This window comes from Mesoplodon mirus, assembly GCF_964341445.2.
Source record: "Mesoplodon mirus genome assembly, chromosome: 9".
Lineage (NCBI taxonomy): Eukaryota > Metazoa > Chordata > Mammalia > Artiodactyla > Ziphiidae > Mesoplodon > Mesoplodon mirus.
Window position 1 is genome coordinate 66211425 of NC_138985.1, and position 17683 is coordinate 66229107.

Consider the following 17683-nt stretch of genomic DNA (forward strand, 5'->3'; position numbering starts at 1 on the left):
GGCTGTAGATCTATGACGTCAATTACTACCACCCCCTTCATGAAATTATCATTATTTTATAGAGGAAAAAATTGACTTTTAAGGTCACTGAGCTAGTAAATGGTATAGTCAGAATTTAAACTTTTTGACTCTAAAGTCCATGTGCTAGTTATTATGCTCTGCTTACTACACTGAACATCATATTTGTATGTTAATTTTGAACATTTTAGGTATTGTTAAATCATTTGTAAAGGTTTATACTGTTGTTAAATCATTCTATTCAAAGAAAAATAGCCTTTCTACATGAGATGTCAGTTAAATATCATACATATTACTTATAATCCCTTTTCCTTCTCTAATGGCTGATTTTTTTAATAACCAGAAAAAGGCTCATTTCAACCTAGAGTAGTAGTAACGTAATAATCCCCTAAATGTTCTTTCTGTTTTAGGTTGACCCTCAAAACTACAAGCCAAAGAGCTAATAGACAATTAAATTTATGTTACATAACGGATACTGAGGCATATAAACACTAAACCATGCCTGAAAATGTAGAATGATAAAATATCAAGTACGAAAACTTCAAGCCTCAAAAGGCCTTTGTTTATAGTTCAACGATATTCCTCCAAGACAATGCAATACACTACAGCAAGGAGGAATATATGAGGCAGAAGTTGTTGACATATGGGGTGTGCATAGAACTTCTGGTTAATGGAAGTTCCAAGATGTATAAATAAAAAATGATGTGTGAGTTGCTGGAAAAAACTGTAAGGCAAGTCAGTTTTTTAATTAAAAAATTATGTAGCATAAACAATGTTAACGAGCCAAAAGTCCCATGAGATCAGGACTGTATCTGCTTCATTTTAACATTCCATTCACTTTTCATAAAAGTATATCCACTCACTTGAAATACCTCAAGCAGAGCCCTTTTCGTAAAACAGTTTTGAAGATTTTCTTTGTCCTTGTTTTTAATAGCTCACCATTTTCTTCTCTTGATGATATATGACATTAAAAAAAATCCCTAAAATCCTTAAATGAATCACCATAAATAAATACCTGGAAGTTCTTCATAAATTTCATCATCAATTGGCTGGCTGCTTGCTGGTGAACTGCTGATTGGTAGAGAATGATCAACATCATCATATAAGTCTCCTCTTTCATCATCATCCTCAGGAATAACATCAGACCCCATATCTACAAAACATGTTTCAGGAAGCAGAATTTTAAAGAATGCAAAAGAGGTTTTCAAAACCCTATTACCTAAATTAATGCAGCCCTACAAAGTCGCAATATTGTTATATGCTATATCCTTAACTTAAACATTTAAAAAAATTGATTGTGGTGTAAGTATGTGAATTTCAAAGTTGCCAAATGGTACTTACAGAAAAGATGCTTTTATTAATCTGAAGCAAATGGTATGTATTAATACCAGTCATGTTCTTTTAGTCATTTCTCACAGAAGTCAATAAGTTTCTTTGTATGAAACTCCAACTTATTCAGTTATCCAGTACTTAAAGACTGTAATAACTTGTTCAATTGATTGCTCTTACCTTGTAATACAAATTTCAGCTGCTGTACCCATTCTTCAGCATCTTTGGGAGAAGCTGCTGTGAACTAATAAAAAACAAACGATAGCAATAAAGAGCACCACCGTAATGAAAGGTATATGTTGCATTCTTTCCATTTCTTTAAGACCATTAGCAATTCTCTTCATGTCTAGTACTACTTTCCTTGCAAGGATGCTTCTTATAATGTACAGTTAATTTTGACAAATTTACGTAATTGAAGCAGAGGATGATGGATTTGAAACTGTGATCAGCAGCTGGCAGCTGTGCAGGAAAAAAAGCTGCTTCTCTTCATCAATGTCAAAGACAGAACTGATGAACAAAATTTGCCCTTGACAATTAGAAGACACCCATGAATTTCTTTAGACTGCTGGGTACAGCTTTCTTAAAAATGTTCTTGTCCAATTCCAACACACTACCTGACAACTTAATTAACTGGCTTTCAACTGCAATCTCAGATATTTGAAACTTATTAAACATGCATTCCATATTGATGCTGGCTGATAGCTCTTGAATTGCAGAGCTGATGCGTGCCTTTGCCTTCCTTTTCTCCCACAAGCCTAAGCAATACAATATGCATGAACATTCTGATATTTTTCTTTTGATAATTTTATTCTTTCTGCCATGTAATCCTTTTAAGAAATCACATAGTTCCATTAAAATAGACATAAAACGAAACATGTGAAGTAATTGATAAATTACATATCTCCTGTTCTCTCAAGAAGATATCACTTGAACTAATCTGGAATTTTTAAAAACTTGATTTCCCCTTATACAAATGTTTAATGTATAAAACCCAGTATTTTTTATTATTATTAACATGTCAGAAAGAGTTGTTTGAACAAAATGTTAATGTCTTTAAAAATGAAATCAGGAAGTTTTATCAACTTAATTTCAAGGCAACATAAAAACTCCAACCTGATAGATACGTTTATCGGGAGCAGAGATTTCGAAACAGCAATCTTTCTTTCCATCCTTCCTAAGAGTGTTATTCATTCTGACATTGTAGCCTTCTATTGCAAATTCACCTTTCTGTTGTTTGTCTGTTGAAGATAAAATGAAAGTTAGAATTTCATTTACTATAGTGAATATAAATATTCAGTTGATTAACTTTTATTTAGATTTTTTTGATAAATTTTTGGATAGAATATTTTTGGTCATATTACTTTCACAGTATAATATTTAAGTAATATTTCTAGGTATTACTTTTAATTCTAAAATTACAGAGTTATTTGGAATGGTTGGTTTTAAAAAGGACATCTAAGGGAACCAAAAGAAGAGGTCTGCAGATAATGGTCTTATTCAGAAGGAAGTATGGAAATATGACAATTTCATGTAGGGAAAATCCAAGAATTGGAACTTTGAACTTGCTAGACAAACCCACTACAAATCCGTGGCTCTTTCAGATGTGGTAAGCCAGTGGGAAAACCCGTCTAGTTGAAAGCTTGCTGGGCTTTTATTTACTACTATCTCCTCTCATCACCACCCTCCAACCTCCCCACCCCACAAAAGCCCCTAAAACACAACTTTTCTTTTTTAAAAATCTCCTAAATTGGTACAAATCAAACTCTAAATTTAAAAAGCAAAGCAAAACAAAACTGCTAATTATAAAAAGATGTGAGGGGAAAACAAAGTATTTGAATGGAGAGGAGTGGTAAAGCAAGTACAGAAGCATTTCTTACCAAAACAAAACAAAAGTAGGTTTCTTAACCAGTCAGTGAACAGTTAAACTAGTAAAGCACATTTGAATCCCATATGATGAAAAGTCAAAAGAAAAGATGACTTCAGTTTTAGTCAGATATTACTTTAAAGACAATAAAGTAGGAATAAAACAAAGGATTTAATACTGAAACTAAAAATAAAATTAGTCGCCTTTCCTACTTTATCCAGTTATACAATTTTGAGAGAAAAGAGGCACTGCTATAGGTTTACTTCCTAGATTAACATACAATATTAAAATCATGAGTAAGGACGACTGTCTCTTTTACTGAGCTCAGGGGAAATATAGAAATGCTTCCATATCATGGGGTACAGGGCTCTCTCAGCTTAGTGTGCCCGTAAAATATGTATCTCCTTTTCTTAAATGTACTAATTTAATGCCTGAAGTAACAGGTATTTTTAAAAGGTCATCAAGATCATGTCTGGTTCAAAACATCAAAGGCAAAAACTCTGAGTTAGTAATTCCTGACTTAAATCTGGACATTCTAATCATATTTAGTCATAATTTACATCTCTTTGGATGATTGAAAAAACAATTCAAAATTTGAAGTTTGCTTTGTGGAAAACATCTGCAATAAACTCTATGAGATGAAAACTGTAAAAAGCAGAGCAGCATTTCCCAAAGTGTGTTTATGGGATATTAACAGGTTTCCATGATCAAATAAGTTTGGGAAATGTTGAATTAAACAAAGTTAAACAGGTTTTGTTAGTCCAGCCTTCTTGAGGCCCTTAATATATTTGATCAAATTTCTATGAGAAAGACTTAGTGTGCAGCATTTCCCCAAATCATTTGTCAATGGAACCCTTTTTTAACAGAATATTTTATGGAACTGGTACTCACAGAACACATTTTGCAAAATACCTAACTAGAGAAATAATACTGGGGAAAAGGTGTTAAAATAACAATGGTTAGGCACTGTTGGTTCTTCTAAAATTCTCAAAGAAAACTAAGTCATTCATTCAACAAATTTACGCTGAGCACTTAAAACAAACAAGGGAGCATTATAGGTATGGTGAGACAAAAGCTAGTAACACTGTACCAGAACTTTCCCCCTTTGCCACTGAAACAGACACCCCACACACCTTCCCACACACCCAGTACAGATATAAGTGCTCCAGGAATATTAGTCAGTGATTCACTACACTGCAAAAGGATTTAATTTTCATGATAAAAAATGGAAGTAGTTGGAAGCAAATATCAAAGCCATACAGGATACTTCTGAGAGATTTCCTTAAACTTCTCAGGAAAAAAACAGGATTTTCAAGGACCAGTTGGAGGAAAGGAAAATTCATAACTCTCAGTAGCTTTTGCAAATCCATAACCATAAAGTAGCCATATTTCCAGTTAGCCAACGTGAGGTAGGAAGTTCACGACACAAAATGGGCAGACATGGGTATGCTAAGACTCTGCCCTTCTCCACTTACATTAGCTTTTCTTCAAGGCACAGAAGAAAGAGAAAACCTTAGCATCACATGGCAATCTATAGCAATTTACATATAGGCTAGTTCGACAGTGCTTTCTGGGGTAGTTTCAAAGACACTTGTTGACTTAAAAATAGTTACATGCCAATCAAATGGGAAGTAAGGTCATATAAGTTCATTTATCCAGAGCTATAGTAGACTAATAAAATAATTTATCTAAGTGAACTTCTCAAATCGCAGAAGTTTATTTCTTTTAAGTGCCCAAAACTCTCTAAAATGTTGGTTTTTATAACTGAAATCATTCTGGAATATATACTTCCCTGACTTTTCAAACAATTCTGTTAAACATAACTTTTTCTTGATGATCGAGTAGTATTAATCTGAGTATTAGTTTTTATAGTATATTACAACACGTTGATACCCTCAGGATTTTTGAGGTGTTTGTCCCTCTATTCAATTTTCCTCAGCTTCTATTTCACACTTTAACCTTGCCTATATCAATGCTGTTCGAATTTAATGTCTACAGCACCGAAGGCTGCCAGGAGAAACTAGATAATGAAATCTATTAAATCAGTAACTTAATTTTACACAATTCTAATTCAGTAGGTTCGAGGTAAAAAGCAGTTGGCTCTGATCTCTTACAAAACAAAATGTATGAGGTTAATGATGCTATTTCCTCCTACTTTTTCATTGGCTTTAGGTTTACAGCTGTGTTCTGTGCCAAAAAGACAGATCTTTTTTTTTTTTCTTTTTTTAAAAATGCAGAGCGCCGGCTCTAGGTGCATGGGCTTCAGTAGTTGTGGCGCACCGACTTAGTTGCTCCGCAGCATGTGGGATCTTCCTGGACCAGGGCTTGAACCCGTGTGCCCTGCATTGGCAGGTGGATTCTTAACCACTGCGCCACCAGAGAAGCCCAAAAAGACAGATCTTATTTGCTGAACTCCTTCTATATGCCAGAAATTTAATACAGCAATCTCATATATACCTTGTAATAATTCTAAGACAAAGAAGTTATTTATTATATCCCCAGCACTGACGGGGAAAAAAAAAACTTAAACAACTTGCTTACAGCCACACAACCAAAGTAGTAAAAGCCAGGACCCTAACATAAGTCTGATTCTAAAACCTTGCTTTTTCAACCATTTCACATTGTCTCCTAGAAAGGTGTTTCTCAAAGTGTATTTCATGAACCACCTATGTTAGAATCATCTTGGATGCCTGTTAAAAACATAGAAATGGCTACCACTCTGAACTTGCTGTATAGGATTCCCTGGGGGTGAGTCCACAAAACTAAGTTTTTAGCAAACACCCCAGGTGATTTTGATACACACTAATGTTTGAAAAACCACTGTTTTAGAACATGTAATTTATGAAGTCTCAGTAGAGATGATAAGCGTTATAGCTTGCATTTCCTCCTGCAACTTGGGCCCAACTTTCTCAGCTTGCTTTACGGGCTCCGGTACCTTTGCCCATCTCTTAAACAGCCATGATGGGTTGTGTTCTAAATCCTGCTCTTTTCCTGCTTTACAGTTTTCACTGGGCAACCTCATCCAATCCCAGGGATTAAATTCCTATCAATATGCTTGTGACTCATAATTCTCTATTTTCAGTCCAGCTTCAGAACTTAATATCCAAATCTTCACCTGCTCACTATACATGTTTCATCTCTTGAATGTCCTATAGGCACAATGAATATAACTTGCCCACACTGGAGATCATCTTATCCCCACTCCCACTCTATTTGTGATCTTTCTTGTCATGTCCTCCTTCTCAATAAGCAGTACCTCCATTAATTGAAATCCCCAAACCAGAAAATTGAGCATCATTCTTAATTTCTCCCTTTTCTTCATCAACTGACACCACATTCTCTCCCTCCACCCCACTGCCATCTTCCAAAACCCAGTCAGTCCTAGTTTCATTGCAAATATGCTTGCTTTTTCTCTTTTTTGCTGGCTGTCAGAAAATATGCTTAAAACACCAACCACTCTCTTATCATTTAAAATACAGTATAAATATAGCAACTAAATAATTCTAAATCATTTAGCATCCCTATGAGTTGTGAGCATTTGTCATTTGAGGATCCCCAGCATCTAAGTATCTTTCCTATTTTAGTCCTGAGATCATCAGGGGGCAGAACCAACTTCCCACCACAGAAGCTGGAGGGAGGTTTAGATTTTCCCTGTTCCAGATCAGTCAAGTAGATGCTCCAGCCTGGGACCTAAATCTGAACTGAATAACAAAAGAATCAGGGGAGAGCTCAGAATCCACTTCTGTTAGCAGTGGCATTCACTGATTGGTGGCAGTGCACAAAGGCAACATCACGAGTCCTGGCTTGGCAGGGCCAGCAGTGTGTCCCAGTCGGACTGTCCCTGGAGGTGTGGATTGGGCTGAAGTTCCAGCCACCTCACCTCCCTTAGTCCTTGACTGCTTTTCTGAGCCTGGCTGTTTAGCCTTCCCATCAACTCTGTCTGAGAGTTGATATTCTCCCAATAATTTCCTTTCCTGCATAAACAAAGTTGGTTTCTGTTGTTTATACCAATAATGCTAATTTGGCACAAATGGCTAGCAAACAGAAAGATATGAAATGTGTTCAGAAATTTTTGATAATATCTGCTTCTTATATTTAAAAAGGCCTTTCCCTCTTAGTGAATAACTCATGCTATTTCCATAAGTATTAATGCTCACTAGTAAGAAAGAGGGAAACATGCCCGTTAATACTAAACCTCCCACTAAACTTTATCCAACTGATTAGTAAGTTATTCTAGGCCCTCAGTTAAAGACACATGAACATTTTCCTTGTTTATATAGCTCACAGAAATACAGCTGCCAATGCTAATTCAGTCACTTGAAATATACTTCCAGTGTTCCAAGTTATACCATGAGGAAATATCAAATTATTACTATTTTAAGTGAAAAATACTGTATGCCATATATATTTATTACTTAAGGGCCCCAAAGGGCTCTGAATAACAAACACAGGCAATATGTATGGGTCCAAAGGGAAGCACTTTAGTTAGAATTAAAAGTTTCGCTCATACGGTCTGGCGGCAGGAAATTTTAGGTATTTATAAAACCTTTTTTTTTTTCTTTAAAATAAAAGTACACTGCAAGTGGGAATTCCCTGGTGGTCCAGTGGTTAGGACTCCACACTTTCACTGTCAAAAGCCTGGATTCAATCCCTGGTCAGGGAACTAAGATCCTGCAAAACACAGCAGCCAGGGGCTTCCCTGGTGGCGCAGTGGTTGAGAGTCCGCCTGCCAATGGAGGGGACACGGGTTCGTGCCCCGGTCTGGGAAGATCCCACATGCCGCGGAGCTGCTGAGCCCGTGAGCCATGGCCGCTGAGCCTGCGCGTCTAGAGCCTGTGCTCCGCAACGGGAGAGGCCACAACAGTGAGAGGCTTGCGTACTGCAAAAAAAAAAAAAAAAAACACACAGCAGCCAAAAAAAAAAAAAAAAAGTACACTGCAAGCATAAGAACCAAGTGGTTTTTGTATACCGCCACACACTTTCAACTATAGGAATAAACTTGATTTAAAAAACAGTGAAGGGCTTCCCTGGTGGCGCAGTGGTTGAGAGTCCGCCTGCCGATGCAGGGGACGTGGGTTCGTGCCCCGGTCCGGGAAGATTCCACATGCCGCGGAGCGGCTGGGCCCATGAGCCATGGCCGCTGAGCCTGCACGTCCTGAGCCTGTGCTCCGCAACGGGAGGGGCCACAACAGTGAGAGGCCCGCGTACCAAAAAAAAAACAACAAAAAAAAAACAGTGAAGTATGAAGTAGCTGTGAATGGAGAACAAATAAATTATAAGAAATTAAATTTCTCGCAGACCGGAATTTAAAACCATGTTTCTAGTTTTTTTGGCTATACTTACTGTTTTCCTCCACAACTGAAATTCAGATAATAATTATGATATGGTCTGTTAGACTATACATACAGCTATTGTTAAGATAAACATTATATAGGGGCTTCCCTGGTGGCACAGTGGTTAAGAATCTGCCTGCCAATGCAGGGGACATGGTTTCGATCCCTGGTCCGGAAGATCCCACATGCCACGGAGCAACTAAGCCCGTGCGCCACAACTACTGAGCCTGCACTCTAGAGCCCGCGAGCCACAACTACTGAGCCCTGCGTGCCTAGAGCTCGTGCTGCACAAAAAGAGAAGCCACCGCAATGAGAAGCCCGCGCACCACAACTAAGAGCAGCCCCCGCTCGTCGCAACTAGAGAAACCCACGCGCAGCAACAAAGACCCAATACAGCCAAAAATAAATAAACTAATTTAAAAAAAATGATAAACATTATACAGAGAATATCTTAATATCCTATACATGTTATCCTCTTAGGGCCTCCTACGAGAATTACAGAATTAATGACACTGCTGCTACCCATGCAATGTCATGCAACGTGAGAATGGCTAAAAACATAACCTGCGGCTCCTTCACGCACTTAAGGTGCTAAACGACTCTCTGGATTCCCAGCCACTCCCAGCTTCAAAACACATCTTGCCTCTAGTCTTACCTTCTTCTGACAGCTGTCAACATGATCTTTCCAACATCCAAAGTTTGTCATGCCATCTACTTACCTGCAATGCTTAGAAACATTAACTGTCCCTTAGACAAAAAAGGCCAAACTCCTGACCAGGGAATCTACCAGCTTGGCTCCACCTCTTCCAGTCTCACCAGCCCTCACTCACCTACTGCCCCAGTGAGCCAGCTCCTGCATATTATACTGTTTCATGGGTCCTCTGTGCCCACTCCTCTGAGCCAGTGTATGATACCACTTAGCATTAATAATACCCGGCACATAGATTTTCAAAGTATATTTACTGCTACAGATGTTGCTGTATCTATTACACACAGATAGATACAGTAACATCTATATATCTATGTACAGCAGTGCAGATCTATTGAAAATATATTACTTTCAATCTATCTATGTATACACACACACACACATCTCTTCAATCTATAAACAGATGTATAGATATATTTTAAATCAAACTGTGTCCTGGTTTATTGCAAACCAACAGGACTCATCGTCATGAGACCTTTAAATAGGACTTAGATTGTACATGAATATTTCCTCATGTTGATGAAGTCCTTCTAAGTATCAGAGGTACATTTTAACTTCTCTGTACTCCTACACGGTAATAAAGGTCTTTTATTTAACATTTATTTTGATAGAGTTTAAAGTTAGTATTTGCATATCAGAATTATTTCATTTCTATCATGTCAGAATTATTTCTATTTCTTAAGGAATAACAAAGATATTATCCTTCTTTACACAAACAAAATTATAGTATGATATTTAATATCAGATTTAATTTACATATTTTGTATATATTCATGATATAATTATAAAATGCTGATGCCCTGACCCAGGAATTTGCCTCTATCAAATGAACCAGGAAAAAAGGTAAGCTTTTATGGCTGTTACTAAAGTTGTTGTTATAAAACAACAGAACTTCCAATTATACAAACACTGTCACTTTAACAATAATTTTAAATATTAAAAGAGAACTATGATGCTATTTCAACATCACAACACTTTATAATTGTCATCCACACTGAAGAGCTATGTCCTATTTTTCCTATCAGTGGTGAAATAATGAGGGAAGTGAGAGAGCAGAGAGGTCAATCTCAATGAAAAATTTTACTTCCCCGCCAACGTACAAGTTTTGTTAGTTTAAATTATCTGTATTAAGCCCAATTTTCTACTGACTTTTATTATACATTGAAAAGATACTACAATGAAAAAGTTACAACCATGTGATATAATAAATAACTTTTGATATACATTTAGAATGACTCTTGGTAGGACCAAGGCTACTTGCAGCTGCCACATACTAGGTGGCACTAGAATTTTCTTTAATTGGGGACTTGGGGTAGGGGCAGCAAAACTCCTTAAGTGGGAAGGAAAGAGGTACTACAAACTAACTACTCCCCCCTAAAAGTGGGAGGAGATAAGTTTCATAATGCTGATTCAAGATCATATGGAGGTTAAACAGAAAAACAAAAAACAAAACCCTGAAAACATGAGTTTGGAACAGGTTCCTAAATGGGCCATCATTTACAGGTGTGTTGGAAGGCCTGCCAACTACCAAGTTGTGGAAAGAACATGGCTTTGGAGCCGGAGGGGCCTGCACTAAATCCTCCATGTGCCTCTCAGCTTCCTGTGAAGCTTCCTCTCTTGCATAGACTAGTTCAGTGTCCCCCTAAATGATCCTGCTGACCCAGTTTCTATCCATTCCAATCCATGCCCCACAATATTATCACAATTACTTCCTAAAAACCAATTCTGGTCATAGAGCCCTATGCTTAAAAGCCATATTCAAGATAAAATAGTTAGCAAGGACCTTATTCTCATAAGTCTCTTGTTAATCTGATCTTAACCCACTTTTTTAGCCTTTTATACACCCTCCCCTCATTCACTGTATGCTCTGCCTTGATTCCAATTCTGATCTCATCCAAGGCCTTTTGAAACTCAGAATCTTTGCCATTCTGCTGCCTGGAATGCCCATTTTACCCTTTTTCATCCAACAAACTCCTCATTCTTTAAGGCCCAATGAAGGGTCCTCTCCACTAGGAAGTATTCCTTAACTCCCCCAGGAAATTACCCACCCCCACTTTGTGATCCAAAGATATTTTATTTAAATCACTTATTGTACCGCACTGAAATTACCTGCCCAGCCCCGAGTGATCCCATGACTTCCTCTCTTCTCTTACTGATACCCACAAAACTCCAACTGTGAGTACCTGTAAGGCAGGATTATCTTTGGATCCCCCATGCCCAGGATCTATCAAGTACCCAATAAACATTTACCAGATTAAAAAATGAATAAATCAGTGAGTGAAGGACAACCTTGATGGCAGTCTGAGCATCTAGGACCCAAGAAGTTTGATAAATGAGATTCATGACAATGAGATTCAAATGAAGAGGAAAGAGATGAAAGGAAGGATGTGATTTCAGAAAGTGATAAAGTATGTTATGTTAAGATATATATGTGTGTGTGTATAAAACTTAAAGTCCCCAAATGGCCATGAATAATAAATACAGATAATCTTTAGGGGTACAAAGGTAAGAGTATTATTTACCCTACAGGCTGGAACTACTCCTTCTAAGCCATTATTATCTTAATGGGTCAAAATGTTTTTTGGCACATACCGTAAGTTAGAAAATGTGAACTATGTATCTGTCAAACAGTAACAAAGTACAGTTTAACCTAGTAAGTGGTATCAACTCCTCTGTGCCTCTACAATCCATTTATCTAAATCCTACTTAGTTGGAGGATTATAGTTCTCATATATCTAAAGAGCTCTTTCCAAAGTTTAGGTAAAGTGGTTCACATATACAGTAAACAATGTTGTACAAATCAGCTATCTGATTTCACAAAAGAAAATAAAAATTTCATGTGACATGTACATTTTCTTGGAAAGAAAAGGACACAAAGGAAGGAAATTAAAATCATGCCAAACAAGCAGTTAAAAACTGTCTAAATATAGATTTTTGCCCCCTCCAAGTCCCTAAAAGCAGAACTGGCCAAGAATTCCAAAGAACCACTAAAAACAGATCTGAAATCTCAGTGGAAACAGGAGGCTTCATAGTGGCAGATAGGGAAGAGTTTAAGGAAATATAAACCAGATCCTCAAAGATCCACGTAAAAAGGGAATGCGAGAATAGTAATTTTTTAAAAGCTGCACTGGTAGAGTGGCTAAATGGATCACAAAGTACTTAAAATACAAATTACAAAGAATGTTATTACCACAAGGCCTCATCAAGTAAGAATAGAAATGGGAATTTAATTAGTATCTCCCCCAAATAACTAGAATTTATTTATTAGTCTTTGAAATAAATATAAACATTCCCTAGATTTTGGGAAAACTCTTGTTAATCTTTGACTTAACTGTTGGTATTTACCAGTTAGGACTAGGAGTGAAGGAAACAGACATTAGTATTCATTGATTTTTAAAGAAATTAGAAATGAGAAGACTAACTGAACCAAAGTCACAAGGATTTTAAACCTCCCTCCCCTGGTCTTATGAAATAGAAGACATGTCTTTATGAAAAAGCAAAATCTTGATCTCAATTCACAATACTGTACAAAATTTTATTTCTATAATAGTAACACGTGTTTATGACCTATGATAATCATAATTGAACTTGGACTGTAAATTTTCTGATAAAATCACCTGCTTAAGCCTTAGCAGAAGAAAGAAGGCTACCTGTTGATAGCTGTTTATAGCTTACACTTCACTGACTCCATTTCTACTTATGAACATATTGTAAACTAGTGGCAGAATGCAAACTAGCCACTAAATTAATTCTCAACTTGATAATCCCATTAACCAAAAGGTGAGACCAACTTCCAGCATCATGCATGTATTTAAAATTTATCTGAAATACAATAATCATATCTGCCTGATTTTATAATAAGGAAAAAACCCCTAAAAACTGCAAATAATGTCAAATGAAATATAAACTTCCAAACAACACTGATAAACATTTTGATGGGAAAGTTTATATTCAGTGATATTGGACTTTTACATCTTTTTTTCTCCTTATGTGTCCTTTCTGGAAATGAATGTCAGCTATTTATATACAACCCTTACTTTATAAGATTCAACTTCTGACCTGCTTTTCCTTGATAAAAGCAAAACTAAGAAAGCTTATATTCTTTAAATTTCAGTATTTTACGGCTTTATTTGTTCAAATAATGAACTTAAAATTATGTGAACTATGAGTAAGTTATTAATTAGCAAGTGAAGTTACAAAATGTATCATTGTTTCTAAATTAACATAGTGATAATAGTAGTTAAGAGCATGGACTCTAACCATTATGTCTCGGTTCAAATCCCCAAACTGCCATTACCAGCTCTGTGACCTTGAACAAGTTACTTAACCTCCTTGTCCTCAGTTTTCCAAACAGTAAAATAAATGGGACTAATGATGGTACCTACCTCACAAAGCTGTAGTTAACCAAGTTAATATAGCTAAAGTGCTTAGACAGCTAAGGTGCTTAGAACAGTAACCTGGATAGATGTTTGCTGTTACTTAAGTCCATAAAGGAAGCTGAGAAAGGTGTTGCACATCTTTCATTTTATCTAAATTATTCTTTTAAAATATTTGAAGGAGAAAACATCTTTTCCTCCCTTCAAAACTCCCACAACCCTAAAGAAATTCTACAACTACAGCCTGGATGATAAGTATCAATAATTCCTGAGGTAAAAAGCCACACGGATGAAAGTTATTTTTCTCTTTCCTAATTCAATAAAAGACAATTGTGTTAACTTTTAGGGCATTCTGGAATTTGGAGCATTTGTCAAATAACAGAATTATTAATTACCCTTAGGCTATAATATTAAAATTTTTAGTTATTCTTTCTCCATTTGTCTTCAGCTTATTCTGCACCCAAAAGGTAGGGGGGTGGAGTAAAATGCCCCCCCAAAACCCTCATGCAATAGAAGCTGATATAACTGAATGCCAATACTACCTTTATCACTTCCATAATAATAGAACACTGTTTTACTGAGAGCACACCACCGTTTCTGCCATTCAAATCCCAGAAAGCTGTGATCTACAATGAAGAGGGAAAAGGAACAGTTTAGATAATATATATTACCTTTATAAATATAATGCAATTCCCTTACTGTAAAAGGAAAAGTTAGTTAATATGATTTCTAAGGCTCCTTTTAGCTGTAAAATTCTATGACTAAATAATTTGTATCTTCTTTTCCAAGAGACAAACAAAAAACAAAACATAAAACAAAGCTAAAAGGAATACACTAGGAATGTAAATAGATACAGCCACTATGAAGAACAGTACGGGGGTTCCTAAAAAAACTAAAATTAGAACTACCATACGACCCAGCCATCCCAATACTGGGCATATACCCTGAGAAAACCATCATTCAAAAAGAGTCGTGTGTGGGAGGGAGGGAGATGCATGAGGGAAGGGATGTGGGAACAGATGTATGTGTATGACTGATTCACTTGGTTATAAAGCAGAAACTAATAAAAAAAAATAATAATTAAAAAAAAAAAAAAAAAAAGAGTCGTGTACCACAATGTTCATTGCAGCTCTATTTACAATAGCCAGGACATGGAAGCAACCTAAGTGTCCATCGACAGATGAGTGGATAAAGAAGATGTGGCACATATATACAATGGAATATTACTCAACCATAAAAAGAAACGAAATTGAGTTATTTGTAGTGAGGTGGATGGACCTAGAGTCTGTCATACAGAGTGAAGTAAGTCTGAAAGAGAAAAACAAATACCGTATGTTAACACATATATATGGAATCTAAAAAAAAAAAAATGTCATGAAGAACCTAGGGGCAAGACGGAAATAAAGACACAGACCTACTAGAGAATGGACTTGAGGATACAGGGAGGGGGAAGGGTAAGCTGGGACAAAGTGAGAGAGTGGCATGGACATATATACACTACCAAATGTAAAATAGATAGCTAGTGGGAAGCAGCCGCATAGCACAGGGAGATCAGCTCAGTGCTTTGTGACCACCTAGAGGGGTGGGATATGGAGGGTGGGAGGGAAGGAGATGCAAGAGATATGGGGATATATGTATATGTATAACTGATTCACTTTGTTACAAAGCAGAAACTAACACACCATTGTAAAGCAATTATACTCCAATAAAGATGTTAAAAAAAAAAAGAAAAAAGGAATACACTACAGCAAAGATAGGGCTGCTACATTTATGGGATCAGCTACATGGCTAACAAACTTTCCTGACAGGAAACACTCAGAAAGGTATTTGCCTATAAAGCCTTAAGATAATTGATTCAGCAGGGTCTCATTTTCTCATCTGTCATAAAAAACAGGGAGGAGGAGTTGACCTAGATTTCTATTATCTCTTTCAGCTTTAAAATTCAGCTAAGAAAGCTAAGAAAAGCAAATGGAATATAAATAGGAAGGCCCAAAGGGACTACCTGAAAGATAAGCAGAATGGTAATGAAGAGACTTTCTGCTTTTCATTTCCTGTATCATAACACCACCTCCATATTTCATTTTCATTATATATTGGGGTTGAAAGAGTGAAACCATATGGTCAACTCCCAATTATCATAGTCAATGGAAAGGAACACTGTATGAATAACAGAAAATGGCAGACAATATGCTAAGCTTGATCTGAACCGTGGCAAACATGGCATATGCCAGGTCAGGTACAGATAACCCACTGCTCAGCTGGGTGGGATAAGTGGGAGAAATCCCATCCTTGAGAGTACAGTCATGGCCCACAGCTCTCCTCCAAGAGGCAGGAAACAGCTCCTGAATCATCTACAAATAACCAAGGTTGACAACAAAAAACCTGACCAAATGTTTTATTTTGTTATTAAAAATTATTTAGAGCTAAAAGCTGTATTTTGTGGTTTGGATAATATCATCAGGTTTTCTTAGAGTCTTAGATTTTTAGGTTTTTCATTAGAATCATATGATTTACCTTTTCTGCGTTTTTCAAGGTAGCCAGCCTTTAACACAAAAGGAAGGTCCTGTGCTGCAACTGGAGGGAACTGGTTCCCTACGGAAAGTAAAGGGGAAAAAGCAGTGAGTAATCCATTTTAGAAAAATCAAGTATCAGATCTCATAGATTCAGTATACTTTTAATTACCCAAATTAATTAAATCCAAGTCTATCAGCTTTGTTTCAGATTCATTCCATAGATTAGTCCCTCTTCTCCTTCTGTGAATCTCAAGAGCAAAAAACTGTTCTGTAACGTTATATCTTAATATATTATGTTCCCAAATACACAGTAATATTATGTAACAGAATGAACTCTAAAGGGCAATATTTTTCGACCTACATTCTATAATGAATGGACTAGGAAACTGTTATAAATAAGTGCAATAAACCCCTGAAAGAGAAGTTAGGAATATCAAATAAATCATATAAGCTTCTTTACATTGGATTAACTCTTCAAGAATTTTGATGCCTATTGATTCTTGCCTACATAAGAATGCCTATCCCTATTTGTACCTAGTAAAACATAAAATGACTTTTCCCCCAAATCAAATGCTATAATTTGAGTACATAGCAAATATTCTCTCTTCCTGGTTATACTCACAGAGAAATCTTGTGAATGAGTATGCCTTAGGGTTTTCTAGGGCATTTGAGAGTCTAAAACTAGGTAGATAGATCTGATAGAACTATCATAAACAAATATTAGATACTTACAAAAAATTTATAGATTAAGCCAAAAGTTAAGTCAATTAGAAATCATATATTCATGATCATGATGGTAGGTTGCTCAATAATTTCACAGAGTTCAATATTTTTACAGACTTCATTAGAAATATACTACAGTTGCCTCAGCATTTTACTAGAACTCCAACAAGTGAAAATAACCAATCTAATGAAAGTTTCTATGGAATACACCAACAGAAATAGTTTTAATATAGTTTATGATAAAAAACTGTTTTGATAGGAAGTTTATTGTATACAAATTCATCACAGAATTACCAACTGGGTTTTTAAAAAATATCCAGTAGTTATAAAATCATAGTTATTTTTCCTTAAGAAATAAAGCTTCAAATTAAAGCACTAATTTCAGTTCCGTGGTGGATCAATTTTGCTCAGTAAACACAAAACAATATCATTAAAATATATTTAAAATGGGGACTAATTTTGAAATACGTATAAAATTTTAGGGAAAGCCAGTGTAAATGTTTGAATAGTTGTTCAATCAATGTATCCATCTGATCCATTGAAAGTAAAAGTTATATAGTATAATTTTTTTGTACACAAAATAAAAATCACATAAAGAAATCTCATCTATGTGAACAAGTCCTAGTTAACCACTAAATTAAAGAGGGTGACTGTAGTTTGATTTGTTTTTTTAAAAGAAAAGAAAAACAATGATGAATAGCACTTTTTAAATTAAACTAGGTTACACTGACAAAAAATAAACAGAGAAATAGTGTATCACATAGAAATATGAAATTTTAGCTAATATAAAACCATTTGGGAAAGTTTTCTTTCTAAAT

General features: G+C 36.0%; 1 protein-coding gene across 1 annotated transcript in view; it reads right to left on the reverse strand.

Annotated features, from left to right (window-relative positions):
• SKAP2 (src kinase associated phosphoprotein 2) overlaps positions 1-17683 on the reverse strand; it is a 150150-nt gene that overhangs the window by 56525 nt on the left and 75942 nt on the right. Inside the window, exons 5-9 of the mRNA XM_082631828.1 lie at positions 16144-16221; positions 14172-14255; positions 2461-2585; positions 1528-1591; positions 1034-1171 (exon numbers count right to left, since the gene is read on the reverse strand). Coding sequence (XP_082487954.1) covers positions 1034-1171; positions 1528-1591; positions 2461-2585; positions 14172-14255; positions 16144-16221 — 489 coding nt within the window. The remainder of the gene's footprint in view (positions 1-1033; positions 1172-1527; positions 1592-2460; positions 2586-14171; positions 14256-16143; positions 16222-17683) is intronic.